The 16890-nt window shown below is 48.4% G+C and overlaps 1 protein-coding gene across 2 annotated transcripts in view; it reads right to left on the reverse strand.

The window, feature by feature from the left end:
- Window positions 1-15429, reverse strand: part of LOC139366977 (vascular endothelial growth factor receptor 1-like) — a 77162-nt gene extending 61733 nt beyond the window's left edge. For both annotated transcript variants that reach the window (XM_071104794.1, XM_071104793.1), the window contains exons 1-4: window positions 15052-15429; window positions 8470-8575; window positions 7602-7813; window positions 1876-2000 (exon numbers count right to left, since the gene is read on the reverse strand). In XM_071104794.1, coding sequence (XP_070960895.1) covers window positions 1876-2000; window positions 7602-7813; window positions 8470-8575; window positions 15052-15109 — 501 coding nt within the window. In that variant the 5' untranslated portion in view covers window positions 15110-15429. The remainder of the gene's footprint in view (window positions 1-1875; window positions 2001-7601; window positions 7814-8469; window positions 8576-15051) is intronic.
- Window positions 15430-16890: the final 1461 nt, after the last annotated feature.

A 16890-nucleotide genomic window follows, 5' to 3' on the forward strand; every position in this document is an offset into this window, starting at 1 on the left:
CATTGTCTTGTTGGAAGACAAATCTCCGTCCCAGTCTCAGGTCTTTTGCAGACTCCATCAGGTTTTCTTCCAGAATGGTCCTGTATTTGGCTCCATCCATCTTCCCATCAATTTGAACCATCTTCCCTGTCCCTGCTGAAGAAAAGCAGGCCCAAACCATGATGCTGCCACCACCATGTTTTGACAGTGGGGATGGTGTATTCAGGGTGATGAGCTGTGTTGCTTTTACGCCAAACATAACGTTTTGCATTGTTGCCAAAAAGTTCAATTTTGGTTTCATCTGACTAGAGCACCTTCTTCCACATGTTTGGTGTGTCTCCCAGGTGGCTTGTGGCAAACTTTAAATGACACTTTTTATGGATATCTTTAAGAAATGGCTTTCTTCTTGCCACTCTTCCATAAAGGCCAGATTTGTGCAATATACGACAGATTGTTGTCCTATGGACAGAGTCTCCCACCTCAGCTGTAGATCTCTGCAGTTCATCCAGAGTGATCATGGGCCTCTTGGCTGCATCTCTGATCAGTCTTCTCCTTGTATGAGCTGAAAGTTTAGAGGGACGGCCAGGTCTTGGTAGATTTGCAGTGGTCTGATACTCCTTCCATTTCAATATTATCGCTTGCACAGTGCTCCTTGGGATGTTTAAAGCTTGGGAAATATTTTTGTATCCAAATCCAGCTTTAAACTTCTTCACAACAGTATCTCGGACCTGCCTGGTGTGTTCCTTGTTCTTCATGATGCTCTCTGCGCTTTTAACGGACCTCTGAGACTATCACAGTGCAGGTGCATTTATACGGAGACTTGATTACACACAGGTGGATTGTATTTATCATCATTAGTCATTTAGGTCAACATTGGATCATTCAGAGATCCTCACTGAACTTCTGGATAGAGTTTGCTGCACTGAAAGTAAAGGGGCTGAATAATTTTGCACGCCCAATTTTTCAGTTTTTGATTTGTTAAAAAAGTTTGAAATATCCAATAAATGTCGTTCCACTTCATGATTGTGTCCCACTTGTTGTTGATTCTTCACAAAAAAATACAGTTTTATATCTTTATGTTTGAAGCCTGAAATGTGGCAAAAGGTCGCAAAGTTCAAGGGGGCCGAATACTTTCGCAAGGCACTGTAGTGTATGTGTGAGGATAATGTGTCTTGAGAATCATTTAAAATGTTGAGACAAGAAGAAGAAGAGGAGGAAGGTGTGGCGAAGATATGATGCGTCTCTGACGAAACTCTGAGGGCCCGGAATAGGCTAGTTGATACAATGTTGCAGTTCACTAACAATAGCTCAAGTCAAGACAGATAGAAAGGGAGGCAGAGAGGTAGAGAAGAGAGATGATTGTGATTGAAAGAAGCAGAATTTTCATCAGGTTATTTTCTACTGTTTTTATTTGTCAGCTTTACTTAGTAGAGATGGAAGTTACAGGCCTACTGCTGCATTGGCCTATAGGCTGTCTCGGAGTTCTATGAGCTCATTTCTTTAGCCAATGGATCACAGTGTATCAATGTGTTCATGTGGCAGAGGCTGCTGCTCTCACCTCAGTTCAATTTGAACTTTGACATTTTTATCATTTTATTTCAGATTTTTATGATTAACCACGTGACAATGACTGAGAAAATAAAATGTTATTTTTGAAATTAAACTGTTCCACAAAAATGTGCATATAAAAGATGGGTAGAAATGGTAGGATAAATTGGAAGCTTCCCCAAACTTGAAACTCATCAGCTGCCTATTGTCTTTACTATTACACCTATTAAAACGAATTGTGAACGCAAGCGGGTCTGCTGTCGGGCCTGGTGTGTGTGTGTGTGTGTGTGTGTGTGTGTGTGTGTGTGTCATAGAATCTGATTGGGCACTAGGGTGAAGGGAACTCACCTTGACCAATGAGACAGTGGCGTCAGGGTTGGTGACCCTACAGGGGAAGACCAGAGGCTGGCTCTCCTTCATATACACAACGTCTGGACTGTTATTCTGCTCCTCCACAAATGGCCGCTGTCTGTCTGAAACCACAACACCGAGGTTAGGGATAGGAACACACGAGCATGGACACACACAGACACAAATGTCACAGACACACACAGACATATGTCACAGAAACACACACACACACCATCATGTGTTCATACTCATGTACGCATGCAGGTAGGCATGCAAGCATACCATCATAATCACATATTGTATAGATGGCTATTCAGTAGAAAACAATCAACAATAAGCACACAGATACAAACACACAAACACTCACCCATACTAAATACCGTTCAGAAAACAGTGATCTGGAGTCAACAATAAACACACACAGATTGTTTAGAGGTAATCAAAATGCCTGTGTTCCTTCCAGATACATTGCGATTCTTTCCCTGTGCTCTAATATCCCTGTGCCATTGAAAGATGTGGGCGGGTGGAGCTCACCTCATTGTTTGTCAGCTACTGTACTGTGCTATTCAAGGAAAGCATAAACATTTGAACAAAAGTACCCCAAGGACTAGTGGCCTGGACCGCAGGGCTTCCTCCTGCTGCTTTGATTTCATATAAAGGAGCTGGTGAGGGGGCAAGAGGGACCGGAGGGTGAGCAGAGTGGGGCAGGAGGGACCAGAGGGTGAGCAGAGTGGGGCAGGAGGGACCGGAGGGTGAGCAGAGTGGGGCAGGAGGGACTCGGAGGGTGAGCAGAGTGGGGCAAGAGGGACTGGAGGGTGAGCAGAGTGGGGCAGGAGGGACCGGAGGGTGAGCAGAGTGGGGCAGGAGGGACCGGAGGGTGAGCAGAGTGGGGCAGGAGGGACCGGAGGGTGAGCAGAGTGGGGCAGGAGGGACCGGAGGGTGAGCAGAGTGGGGCAGGAGGGACCGGAGGGTGAGCAGAGTGGGGCAGGAGGGACCGGAGGGTGAGCAGAGTGGGGCAGGAGGGACCGGAGGGTGAGCAGAGTGGGGCAGGAGGGACCGGAGGGTGAGCAGAGTGGGGCAAGAGGGACCGGAGGGTGAGCAGAGTGGGGCAGGAGGGACCGGAGGGTGAGCAGAGTGGGGCAGGAGGGACCGGAGGGTGAGCAGAGTGGGGCAGGAGGGACCAGAGGGTGAGCAGAGTGGGGCAGGAGGGACCCAGAGGGTGAGCAGAGTGGGGCAGGAGCGACACGGAGGGTGAGCAGAGTGGGGCAAGAGGGACCGGAGGGTGAGCAGAGTGGGGCAAGAGGGACCGGAGGGTGAGCAGAGTGGGGCAAGAGGGACCGGAGGGTGAGCAGAGTGGGGCAAGAGGGACCGGAGGGTGAGCTGAGTGGGGCAGGAGGATGAGAGCAGAGTGGGGCAGGAGGGGCAGGAGTGTGAGAGAAGAATGAGGCAGGAGGGTGAGAGAAGAGTGGGGCAGGAGGGACCGGAGGGTGAGCAGAGTGGGGCAGGAGGGACTCGGAGGGTGAGCAGAGTGGGGCAAGAGGGACTGGAGGGTGAGCAGAGTGGGGCAGGAGGGACCGGAGGGTGAGCAGAGTGGGGCAGGAGGGACCGGAGGGTGAGCAGAGTGGGGCAGGAGGGACCGGAGGGTGAGCAGAGTGGGGCAGGAGGGACCGGAGGGTGAGCAGAGTGGGGCAGGAGGGACCGGAGGGTGAGCAGAGTGGGGCAGGAGGGACCGGAGGGTGAGCAGAGTGGGGCAGGAGGGACCGGAGGGTGAGCAGAGTGGGGCAGGAGGGACCGGAGGGTGAGCAGAGTGGGGCAAGAGGGACCGGAGGGTGAGCAGAGTGGGGCAGGAGGGACCGGAGGGTGAGCAGAGTGGGGCAGGAGGGACCGGAGGGTGAGCAGAGTGGGGCAGGAGGGACCAGAGGGTGAGCAGAGTGGGGCAGGAGGGACCCAGAGGGTGAGCAGAGTGGGGCAGGAGCGACACGGAGGGTGAGCAGAGTGGGGCAAGAGGGACCGGAGGGTGAGCAGAGTGGGGCAAGAGGGACCGGAGGGTGAGCAGAGTGGGGCAAGAGGGACCGGAGGGTGAGCAGAGTGGGGCAAGAGGGACCGGAGGGTGAGCTGAGTGGGGCAGGAGGATGAGAGCAGAGTGGGGCAGGAGGGGCAGGAGTGTGAGAGAAGAATGAGGCAGGAGGGTGAGAGAAGAGTGGGGCAGGAGGGGAAGAAAGGGCTGGAGGGTGAGAGCAGAGAGGGCGATGGAGTTGGACGCCTAATGGATGTAGTAGCTGGAGCGATTGATGGACCCCAGGGGTCTTGTTGGCCAAACAGTAGCCCTACCCTGTGACCTGGGCTCCTCTCACTCCTTTGGCCCCTGGCCCAGCTCCATGCTCAGCCAGCTGCCCCAGTGGCCCAACTCAGGACAGGGAAGGGCAGAGAGGGGCAGACAGGGCTCTCAATGTGCCTCCTTTGCCCTTGGATGGTCCTGAATCCTGAATGGCCTTCATCCTCTTTCACTTCCCTTACCCTCCCACCTTCCAGTCCCGCCACCTTGTACAGACTGCCCCCCCTACCTCCCCTGCCATAGACTTCCAGCCTCCCTTCCACCTCTACCAGCCCCCTGCGGCTCTTCTCCCGTCCCCCAGCACAGGATGCTGTGAGCAGGGCTGAGGGGAACAGATAAGCCTGGTGCCCTGGGAAACTCTGCCCAAACCTGAGCCTTTCAGCAGCTGGGCTATTCCTGGCCCCGGGGTAGCACGTAAATGAAAGTAAAAAGATTTTATATATAGACCTGGTAGAGGGAGAGGGAGGCTAAGAAAAGAGACTGGCTAGGGGGGAGAAACTGTGCCAGAGTCATTACAAAGGATGTGTTGTTGGGACAAACAGTGTTTAGATATAATTGTCTCTCTGACATTGGTCTGTATTTAGCACCCACTACATCCTGTTTAACCTGAACCTATAAACAATGAGATGAGAAAGAGACTGACTGACCACTCCATTAGAGAAAGAGGGGGAGGGAGGGGGAGACTGACTGACCACTCCATTAGAGAGAGAGGGGGAGGGAGGGGGAGACAGACTGACCACTCCATTAGAGAGAGAGGGGGAGGTAGGGAGAGACTGACTGACCACTCCATTAGAGAGAGAGGGGGAGGGAGAGGGAGACTGACTGACCACTCCATTAGAGAGAGAGGGGGAGGGAGGGGGAGACTGACTGACCACTCCATTAGAGAGAGAGGGGGAGGGAGGGGGAGACTGACTGACCACTCCATTAGAGAGAGAGGGGGAGAGAGGGGGAGGGAGGGGGAGACAGACTGACCACTCCATTAGAGAGAGAGGGGGAAGGAGGGGAGACTGACTGACCACTCCATTAGAGAGAGAGGGGGAGGGAGGGGGAGACTGACTGACCACTCCATTAGAGAGAGAGGGGGACGGAGGGGGAGACTGACTGACCACTCCATTAGAGAGAGAGGGGGAGGTAGGGAGAGACTGACTGACCACTCCATTAGAGACAGAGGGGGAGGGAGGGGGAGACTGACTGACCACTCCATTAGAGAGAGAGGGGGAGGGAGTTGGAGACTGACTGACCACTCCATTAGAGAGAGAGGGGGAGGGAGGGGGAGACTGACTGACCACTCCATTAGAGAGAGAGGGGGAGGGAGAGGGAGACTGACTGACCACTCCATTAGAGAGAGAAGGGGAGGGAGGGGGAGACAGACTGACCACTCCATTAGAGAGAGAGGGGGAGGGAGAGGGAGACTGACTGACCACTCCATTAGTGAGAGAGGGGGAGGGAGGGGGAGACTGACTGACCACTCCATTAGAGAGAGAGGGGGAGGGAGGGGGAGACTGACTGACCACTCCATTAGAGAGAGAGGGGGAGAGAGGGGGAGGGAGGGGGAGACTGACTGACCACTCCATTAGAGAGAGAGGGGGAGAGAGGGGGAGGGAGGGGGAGACAGACTGACCACTCCATTAGAGAGAGAGGGGGAGGGAGGGGGAGACTGACTGATCACTCCATTAGAGAGAGAGGGGGAGAGAGGGGGAGACTGACTGACCACTCCATTAGAGAGAGAGGGGGAGGGAGGGGGAGACTGACTGACCACTCCATTAGAGAGAGAGGTGGAGGGAGGGGGAGACTGACTGACCACTCCATTAGAGAGAGAGGGGGAGGGAGGGGGAGACTGACTGACCACTCCATTAGAGAGAGAGGGGGAGGGAGGGGGAGACTGACTGACCACTCCATTAGAGAGAGAGGGGGAGAGAGGGGGAGGGAGGGGGAGACAGACTGACCACTCCATTAGAGAGAGAGGGGGAAGGAGGGGAGACTGACTGACCACTCCATTAGAGAGAGAGGGGGAGGGAGGGGGAGACTGACTGACCACTCCATTAGAGAGAGAGGGGGACGGAGGGGGAGACTGACTGACCACTCCATTAGAGAGAGAGGGGGAGGTAGGGAGAGACTGACTGACCACTCCATTAGAGACAGAGGGGGAGGGAGGGGGAGACTGACTGACCACTCCATTAGAGAGAGAGGGGGAGGGAGTTGGAGACTGACTGACCACTCCATTAGAGAGAGAGGGGGAGGGAGGGGGAGACTGACTGACCACTCCATTAGAGAGAGAGGGGGAGGGAGAGGGAGACTGACTGACCACTCCATTAGAGAGAGAAGGGGAGGGAGGGGGAGACAGACTGACCACTCCATTAGAGAGAGAGGGGGAGGGAGAGGGAGACTGACTGACCACTCCATTAGTGAGAGAGGGGGAGGGAGGGGGAGACTGACTGACCACTCCATTAGAGAGAGAGGGGGAGGGAGGGGGAGACTGACTGACCACTCCATTAGAGAGAGAGGGGGAGAGAGGGGGAGGGAGGGGGAGACTGACTGACCACTCCATTAGAGAGAGAGGGGGAGAGAGGGGGAGGGAGGGGGAGACAGACTGACCACTCCATTAGAGAGAGAGGGGGAGGGAGGGGGAGACTGACTGATCACTCCATTAGAGAGAGAGGGGGAGAGAGGGGGAGACTGACTGACCACTCCATTAGAGAGAGAGGGGGAGGGAGGGGGAGACTGACTGACCACTCCATTAGAGAGAGAGGTGGAGGGAGGGGGAGACTGACTGACCACTCCATTAGAGAGAGAGGGGGAGGGAGGGGGAGACTGACTGACCACTCCATTAGAGATAGAGGGGGAGGGAGGGGGAGACTGACTACCCACTCCATTAGGGAGAGAGGGGAGTGAGGGGGAGACTGACTGACCACTCCATTAGAGAGTGAGGGGGAGGGAGGGGGAGACTGACTGACCACTCCATTAGAAAGAGAGGGGAGTGAGGGGGAGACTGACTGACCACTCCATTAGAGAGAGGGGGAGGGAGGGGGAGACTGACTGACCACTCCATTAGAGAGAGAGGGGGAGGGGGAGACTGACTGACCACTCCATTAGAGAGAGAGGGGGAGGGAGGGGGAGACTGACTGACCACTCCATTAGAGAGAGGGGGGGAGGGAGGGGGAGACTGACTGACCACTCCATTAGAGAGAGAGGGGGAGGGAGGGGGAGACTGACTGACCACTCCATTAGAGAGAGAGGGGGAGGAAGGGGGAGACTGACTGACCACTCCATTAGAGAGAGAGGGGGAGACTGACCACTCCATTAGAGAGAGAAGGGGGAGTAAAAACACTTCAATGAGAGACTCCTGGAGTGAGTTGGTAGTTGTTAGATGCATCCTGACACGTCTTACCTGTGACATAAACATAGACAGCTCTCTGCCTGAGCGTCCGATGGCTGTACCGACACCGGAACGATCCTGTGTGCTGGGCCTGGGCCGAGCTAAGCGTCAGTTGGCTGCAGTAATGCTGGCTCTGCCTACCACAACGAGAATCTTCCAATCGCATTCTCTCCTGATCTCTGGCCACACCTCCAGGGAATGCCCACGACAGCTCCCACCGACCCCTGATTGGTCAAAAGTAAAATGGCATAAAACATTCCATCTCTCTCATCTCACCTCAACTTCTGAAAAGCTGACCATAAAATGGTCCATATAAACAGGGGTGTCAAAGATACAGCCCGTGGGCTTGATCCGGCCCGAGAGCCCATTCAAACCGGCCTGCGAGGGGATTTAAGTAAATAAAATACAAATAATTTTCTCTCAATCGACATTGAAATTACTAAAACTACATTGAAACTGTGTAGAAATTATAAAGGAGCTTCATTTACACTCTGTCCAGCTCACTAACAGTCATCTCAACCAATGCTAGACAGTCAGGGAGCACAATCTTTTGCAAAGAAATATAACCAATTTTGAGTGCGGTTCTACAGACCTCGGTGAAGACAGAATGAGGCCCATGGGGCAAAATGAGATTGACGCCCCTGATACAAAAACTAATCTGGACAGAATCCGTGTCACCTTAATTGGGGAGGATGGGCTCGTGGTAATAACTGGAGCGGAATCTGTGGAATGGTATCAAATACATGGAAACAATGTGTTTGGTGCCCCTCCATTCCCTCCGTTATGGACATTATAATAAGCCGTCCTCCTGCTGAGCCGTCCTCAGCAGCCTCCTGTCCATCACATTTGACCTGTAACCTTTCACTCCAGAGAGACTCACCTGCAGTGGATTGTCAGAGTCTGGTTGGCCTCCAGGACCAGCTGTCGACTCTTCACATCCAGAACAGGAACACTGAACTTTCCCTTAGGCACACTCTCCACCTTACCTGCAGGGGGAGAGAACAGAGATGTCTTTTAGGCTGCAGGCCAGGCTGGCCCCCATACAGGGAGAGAGAACAGAGATGTCTTATAGGCTGCAGGCCAGGCTGGCCCCCATACAGGGAAAGAGAACAGAGATGTCTTATAGGCTGCAGGCCAGGTTGGCCCCCATACAGGGAGAGAGAACAGAGATGTCTTATTGGCTGCAGGCCAGGCTGGCCCCCATACAGGGAGAGAGAACAGAGATGTCTTATAGGCTGCAGGCCAGGTTGGCCCCCATACAGGGAGAGAGAACAGAGATGTCTTATTGGCTGCAGGCCAGGCTGGCCCCCATACAGGGAGAGAGAACAGAGATGTCTTATTGGCTGCAGGCCAGGCTGGCCCCCATACAGGGAGAGAGAACAGAGATGTCTTATTGGCTGCAGGCCAGGCTGGCCCCCATACAGGGAGAGAGAACAGATATGTTGTATAGGCTGCAGGCCAGGCTGGCCCCCATACAGGGAGAGAGAACAGAGATGTCTTATTGGCTGCAGGCCAGGCTGGCCCCCATACAGGGAGAGAGAACAGAGATGTTGTATAGGCTGCAGGCCAGGCTGGCCCCCATACAGGGAGAGAGAACAGAGATGTCTTATTGGCTGCAGGCCAGGCTGGCCCCCATACAGGGAGAGAGAACAGAGATGTCTTATTGGCTGCAGGCCTATAACAACACGCAGACATAATTTACAAATGAAGTATTTGTGTTTAGTGAGCCTTCCAGATCAGAGGCAGTAGGGATGACCAGGGATGTTCTCTGTTTAGTGAGCCTTCCAGATCAGAGGCAGTAGGGATGACCAGGGATGTTCTCTTGATAAGTGTGTGAATTGTACCATTTTCCTGTCCTGCTAAGCATTCAAAATGTAATGAGTACTTTTGGGTGTCAGGTAAAATGTATGGAGTAAAAAATACATTATTTTCTTTAGGAATGTAGTGACGTAAAAGTAAAAGTTCTCCAAAATATAAATAATAAAGTAAAGTACAGATACACCCCGAAAATACTTAAGTAGTACTTAAAATTATTTTTACTTCAGTACTTTACACCACTGCCCATATGTTGCTCAACAACTAGCAACTGATGTTATTGTGGTAGGAGATGACAATGACTGATATCTGAATCAGCTGTGCACACCGGTCAAAACTCTTTTGAAAAAACAACTGAGGATGAGATTCTTATGAAAGGTGTGTGCTGCATTCCAACACGACTGACCACCACAGTGCTGATGACAGCACCCAACTGATTACAACATAATGGGCACAACAAAACCACCACCACAAGCACCATTGACCAATACCACTGATCACTGTTACATTGCTGCCCACAGCTCTGATCCAGTGCGTTAGGGAATGAATGTGAACTAAAGCCCTGGACCAGAGCTATGCTGATGCCAAAAACCTGATCCAATAAACACTGTAGAACAATGCAGTAATTGACCACAAATCCGGGCGTTGACAGATCAACTGACAGTGTCATCACAGACACTCCCATGCAGCAATACCACTGACCCTCGTCACCTCCTCGTTCCCATGCCAGTAAGACCACTTGAGGACCACAGTGGAAATGCGTGAGCACTAAGCAGTGTCACTGTTGTTTATCAAATAATATCAACACTCCACTTCATGGTAGCTGAGGTTAATGAATGAGAGATTAAGGGTGCTGTCCATCCACCCTTCCTTCCTCTCAGCCCAATGGGAAACTTCATTCACACAGACACGTCCTTGAATCAGCCCCAAAAAACTAGTTCACACTGCATCCTATTGGAACAAACACAAACCTAGTTCACACTGCATCCTATTGGAACAAACACAAACCTAGTTCACACTGCATCCTATTGGAACAAACACAAACCTAGTTCACACTGCATCCTATTGGAACAAACACAAACCTAGTTCACACTGCATCCTATTGGAACAAACACAAACCTAGTTCACACTGCATCCTATTGGAACAAACACAAACCTAGTTCACACTGCATCCTATTGGAACAAACACAAACCTAGTTCACACTGCATCCTATTGGAACAAACACAAACCTAGTTCACACTGCATCCTATTGGAACAAACACAAACCTAGTTCACACTGCATCCTATTGGAACAAACACAAACCTAGTTCACACTGCATCCTATTGGAACAAACACAAACCTAGTTCACACTGCATCCTATTGGAACAAACACAAACCTAGTTCACACTGCATCCTATTGGAACAAACACAAACCTAGTTCACACTGCATCCTATTGGAACAAAACACAAACCTAGTTCACACTGCATCCTATTGGAAGAAACACAAACCTAGTTCACACTGCATCCTATTGGAACAAACACAAACCTAGTTCACACTGCATCCTATTGGAACAAACACAAACCTAGTTCACACTGCATCCTATTGGAACAAACACAAACCTAGTTCACACTGCATCCTATTGGAACAAACACAAACCTAGTTCACACTGCATCCTATTGGAACAAACACAAACCTAGTTCACACTGCATCCTATTGGAACAAACACAAACCTAGTTCACACTGCATCCTATTGGAACAAACACAAACCTAGTTCACACTGCATCCTATTGGAACAAACACAAACCTAGTTCACACTGCATCCTATTGGAACAAACACAAACCTAGTTCACACTGCATCCTATTGGAACAAACACAAACCTAGTTCACACTGCATCCTATTGGAACAAACACAAACCTAGTTCACACTGCATCCTATTGGAACAAACACAAACCTAGTTCACACTGCATCCTATTGGAACAAACACAAACCTAGTTCACACTCAGTGGCGGTCAGTGCCATTTCAGATGTTTTATGAGCATGACCTTATTTCTATTACAGCATGTTGGATGACTGTCATTCATATTCCATTCACCCTGTTCAATGTAACAGAGATAGGTTTAGGCTACTACATGATACTCTAATTGTCCCTGTACCCATCATGAGGTTGCTACAACCTAGCCTATTAATGAAAGTTTACAGCATAGGTGGACATGGACAGACAGTGACATTCAATAATGCCTTGCACACTCTTGTCTGAATCTAGCTGATCTAGGGTGTAATCATTAGTCCAACAGTTACAAACGACAGTTTCTATTGTAGAAATTCAGGTAGGTTTATCCCAGTTTGGATCTGTTTAAGAAAAGTTTTTCACCAGAATCGGCAGAATGAATACACAACTTGATCACACGTAAACACAGTTCACAGTTTCATAGCAGCCACGTTGTGTTCCTTCTCGCATCTACGTTATGCGCGCTCCTCCTCTCACCTCTTCCATTCGCTTGTGGACTTCAATGCACAACACACCAGCTGTATGTGACCATGCGAAAAAAACGTTCCAAGTCAAACCTCTACACACAGCCTACATCGTTGTCACCATATTAGATAAAGTAACTTCATAGTCAGCATAGCTAATAGAACTAATATGTTAGTAAACCCGCTAATCATGCAGTAACATTACAGTCTACAGTCAGTAAGCAGTTACATCGTAGGGCCCCGGTGGCAATACATTTGTAAAACCAAAAGCTTACCTTGACTTGGAAGAGTTCCACTGTTGTGTTGGATAGTCATAGCCAGCTAGCTAACATAACATCCATCTGTTTGAGCAGGGTGTATCAGTAGGCTAAACAAGCTAGCTGCATTTGCTAGCTAAGTAAGTATTGCTTCCCCTTTCTTTAGGAAGACATTTATTTGTTCAAAACTGTTCAGCTATTTTCTTTCTCTCTCTTTGAGTCAGCTACTCACCACATTTTATGCACTACAGTGCTAGCTAGCTGTAGCTTATGCTTTCAGTACTAGATTATTTATCTGGTCCTTTGATTGGGTGGACAACATGTCAGTTCATGCTGCAAGAGCTATGATATGTTGGAGGACGTCCTCCAGAAGTTGTCATAATTACTGTGTAAGTCTATGGAAGGGGGTGAGAACCATGAGCCTCCTAAGTTTTGTATTGAAGTCAATGTACCCAGAGGAGGAAGAAAGCTAGCTGTCCTCTGGCTACACCATTGTGCTACCCTACAGAGTGCTGTTGAGTCTACTATAGAACTTCTTTGCAAAATAGTGTGTTTTAATCAATTATTTGGTGGCGTGATTGCATTTAGTATAGTTTTATCTAAAAAATTATATATTTTTTAAGTTACTGAGGAGGATGTTCCTCCCCTTCCTCCTCTGAGGAGCCTCCACTGTTCACACTGCATCCTATTGGAACAAACACAAATCTAGTTCACACTGATCTAGCGTGGTTTGTAATCAGAACTCATCATAGTACAGCAGACTGGGTGTGACTTCCTAGGTCCTCCTGCTTTTGGTAAAGCCTTTCTTTAGGTCCTCCACGTCATAACCAGCATGTCAAGCATTCTCACTTCACCAAAATGAACTTCACTTCAGTGTGCAAGTACGGTATCCTCTCTGTACTATCTTCCTGATCATACACATCACTATACTGAGACTGAATACTGACCTATCATTTTATCCCATCTGTGACCCTCCCATTACTATTATTCATTGTCATGGTTACCAGTGGATGTCCCCTTCAGCAGCTCTAGTTTTACTTACTCTGGTAGTTTCCTCTGTTTCCACTCTGAGTGACACACACACACACATACACACACGGAGAATCCTGCAGCAGAGTCTATATGTCGGTGTAAATAGTTTAAAGGAGGAAAGGAAGTCAAGTCTCTCTCAGCACAGGCCCAAGGGGCATTTCAACAGGCTGTAAAGTGGCCAGAACCCCCCTTCCCATGTTACTCAATACAGCTGGAGCTTTCATTCAACAAACCCTAGTGCCATTTCATACAAGTGGAGGATCAGTTGGAGTTCAAGGACATGTCTGTTTAGAACCCCAGAATGTGCCTGCAGGACAGGAGTAAGTTACTGAGCTGGATGTAGCCTAAGATTACAAAAGGAGAATTTTGTAATAATTTCCCCTCAAGTTTTCCCTCCAGTGTGCATGCTATTCTAATCATGTAAAACACAGAAATGATTTTACAAATCATGGCGACATTTGCATTTCATTGGAGGGACATAATAATGTTTGGCCTTCTATATCCTGTTTCCATGGTACAATGCATTCTTTTCAGGTCCTTATCAGACACGCACATCATAACACAGTAGTAAGGCATAGAAACAGTATGGCAAATGCCATTGGTGTTTGCTCCACTGGTATAAATGTGAAACATTTTTGATTTAATTGCAGTTTTGTGTATGTTTTGCCTAAACCAGTACAGGGTCATATTTTTCTGTGTAATAAATGTAGGGCTATTGAATATGAAAAAAGCAAGGATTGTTCCTCAACTTGTTTCATTGGTCTACAACAAAAGTGCAATGATAGTAAACGACCAAATTAATAAAAAGTTAATTGATTTTGCTGACAATGTTTAACAATTAATTAAATGAATTAAGTAATTAATTACTCCAGTTTTATTATCTAACCCATTAAAAAAGCTTGCATTAAAACTAATACAACTAATTTTGCAACTAAAATAATGTATGTAGAGGACAATTGTGACATTATATCAGGTTTGACATGACAAAAACACTCATTCCATTTAGTAAAAAGTTGTTGAACAATAACCATATGCCCTGCGCTACCCTCATACTTTATGCACACAGGAGCCAGTTCACCCCAGTTTCCTCCCCGTGCGTCTGTTCAAGTCATAAACGCTGATTAGCGCCATTTCCTGCGCTCTAGAAAGTTTCCTAGTGCTGGTCATGACCCCGCACTCATTTATATTAGAACTTCCCTTTCACAAACTCATCAGCGTCAGGAAGTAACGCCCTGTGTGTGCCGATTCAACCCGGGCCAAAGCGCGCACAGAGAAGCGGATGCCAAGCCTGGCCACAGAGGTCCCCGTTATCCAAACAACTATCCCACAGGACAGGGCTTATCTACTAAACAACACTTAGCTGTAAAAGAACCGCACTTCATCAACCACCCCTGCCACACGACCACACTGGTTTCTCAATGGGCCGATAAACGAGACAGTAGACGGGAAAGCGTCAAAGAGCCTGGTCCTGTGGCCCCTTATGTTCAAAGCGCGGGATGTTGGATAATCTGTCTGCCAAGTGCCAAGCGTTCGAAGAATGTTCCCCTGACGCCAATACTATCTTTTTACCGTTTCAGCACGCACGTTCCTCCTGATTATGTGGGAATCAATTTTACATGGTCTTGCACAATAGGACTACTAATAAAAGATGGCAAGTTGGCAATGTACGCGCATCAACTTCCTCGTGCGTCAAGCATTCTGGCAATAATTACGCATGATGCCTAATGTGTCCTGAACAAATTGACGAATAACTATTCATAATTGTACTTTTTAAAAACACATTCAATCATATAATTAAGGAATACTTTATGTGATTTGTCCATAAGCGACAGAGTGGGTGAGGGTCGCTCTACAGGCATCCATGAAGGGGCTAGTTGCATCAATCAGTGAACTCTCTACTCACCCTTTGCGAGCGCACTGCCAGCCAATCCACACAGAACCACGAAGATATAGCCAATCATGTTGTCCGTCTTCCCGGTCGCACTGAAGAAGAGGTATGTAAGAAGAAAAGTGTAACAGAGAGTTTAGTCCTTGTTCTCCAGAGAATCGAAAGCTACAGACAGCACACCACCAGCCCACTCCTCGCTGCTGCTTCGCATTGATTCTGACGAGTAGGACAGGTTTCCCGATGAGAGGAGAGCAGAGCCGTGGGAGAACACGCTACAGGACACCACACATCAACTCCAGTAAAACGTTTTCCCATTGTGCTCTTGGGGATCGGTTTTATACAGTTCCCATAGCGACCGGATAACTGGCCTTCCAGTGACGTCCATCGACACACCCAAGGCGCGTGAAAGCAGAGTCCCACGCCCGTACGTACCCATTCTCACAGTCACTCTGGACTAATTAAAACAATGAAGACAACGTACTTATACGGAGACCCTGTTTGACCCACAAACACCAGACCATGACACGATTTACCCCAAAACATTGAGTAAGCAAAAGCACACCCAAGCAATTACGTGCGTAAATCTCAGTGCCTTCGGTGGCTGCTGGAGAGGTGGCAAGTAGACAATGGGGTAATATGCAAACAGGGAGACTTCTAAAAACATTTGGTTTTAAATGTAATGAAGTATCAAAAGTATATGTAAATGCTAAATTATACTTAAGTATCAAAAGTATAAATCATTTCAAATTCCTCTTATTTAAGCAAACCAGACAGAACGATTTTTTAAATGTGTATTTATGGATAGCCAGGGGCACACTCCAACACTCAGACATCCTTTACAATTTAAACATGTGTATTTATGGATAGCCAGGGGCACACTCCAACACTCAGACATCCTTTACAAACTAAACATGTGTATTTATGGATAGCCAAGTACACACTCCAACACTTAGACATCCTTTACAAACTAAACATGTGTATTTATGGATAGCCAGGGGCACACTCCAACACTCAGACATCCTTTACAAACTAAACATGTGTATTTATGGATAGCCAGGGGCACACTCCAACACTCAGACATCCTTTACAAACTTTAACATGTGTATTTATGGATAGCCAGGGGCACACTCCAACACTCAGACATCCTTTACAATCTAAACATGTGTATTTATGGATAGCCAGGGGCACACTCCAACACTCAGACATCCTTTACAATCTAAACATGTGTATTTATGGATAGCCAGGGGCACACTCCAACACTCAGACATCCTTTACAATCTAAACATGTGTATTTATGGATAGCCAGGGGCACACTCCAACACTCAGACATCCTTTACAATCTAAACATGTGTATTTATGGATAGCCAGGGGCACACTCCAACACTCAGACATCCTTTACAAACTAAACATGTGTTTTTAGTGAGTCCACCAGATCAGAGGCAATAGGGATGACCAGGGATGTTCTCTTGACAAGTGTGTGAATTGTACCATTTTCCAATGTACTTTTGGGTGTCAGTAAGAAGTATATTATTTTCTTTAGGAATGTTGTGAAGTAAAATTAAAAGTTGTCCAAAATATTAATAGTAAAGTACAGAAACCACCAAAACTGACTTAAGTAGTACTTTAAAGTATTTTTTACTAAAGTACTTTACACCACTGGGTGTATGCCCATTAGGACTACCTTACCTAGAGTAGGCACGTACATTTCATTCACTTATTGATGGAAACAGCATGCCACTGGGGTGGTGGGTGCTCTAAGCTATGAGTCATATCAGTATTGCATGTTAGTATAATTCTGACACTGTGTGGTATGCAAACTGCATTGTAACGATGATTGTAGACCACAGGAGGTTG

The sequence above is a fragment of the Oncorhynchus clarkii genome, chromosome 15 (assembly GCF_045791955.1).
Source record: "Oncorhynchus clarkii lewisi isolate Uvic-CL-2024 chromosome 15, UVic_Ocla_1.0, whole genome shotgun sequence".
Lineage (NCBI taxonomy): Eukaryota > Metazoa > Chordata > Actinopteri > Salmoniformes > Salmonidae > Oncorhynchus > Oncorhynchus clarkii.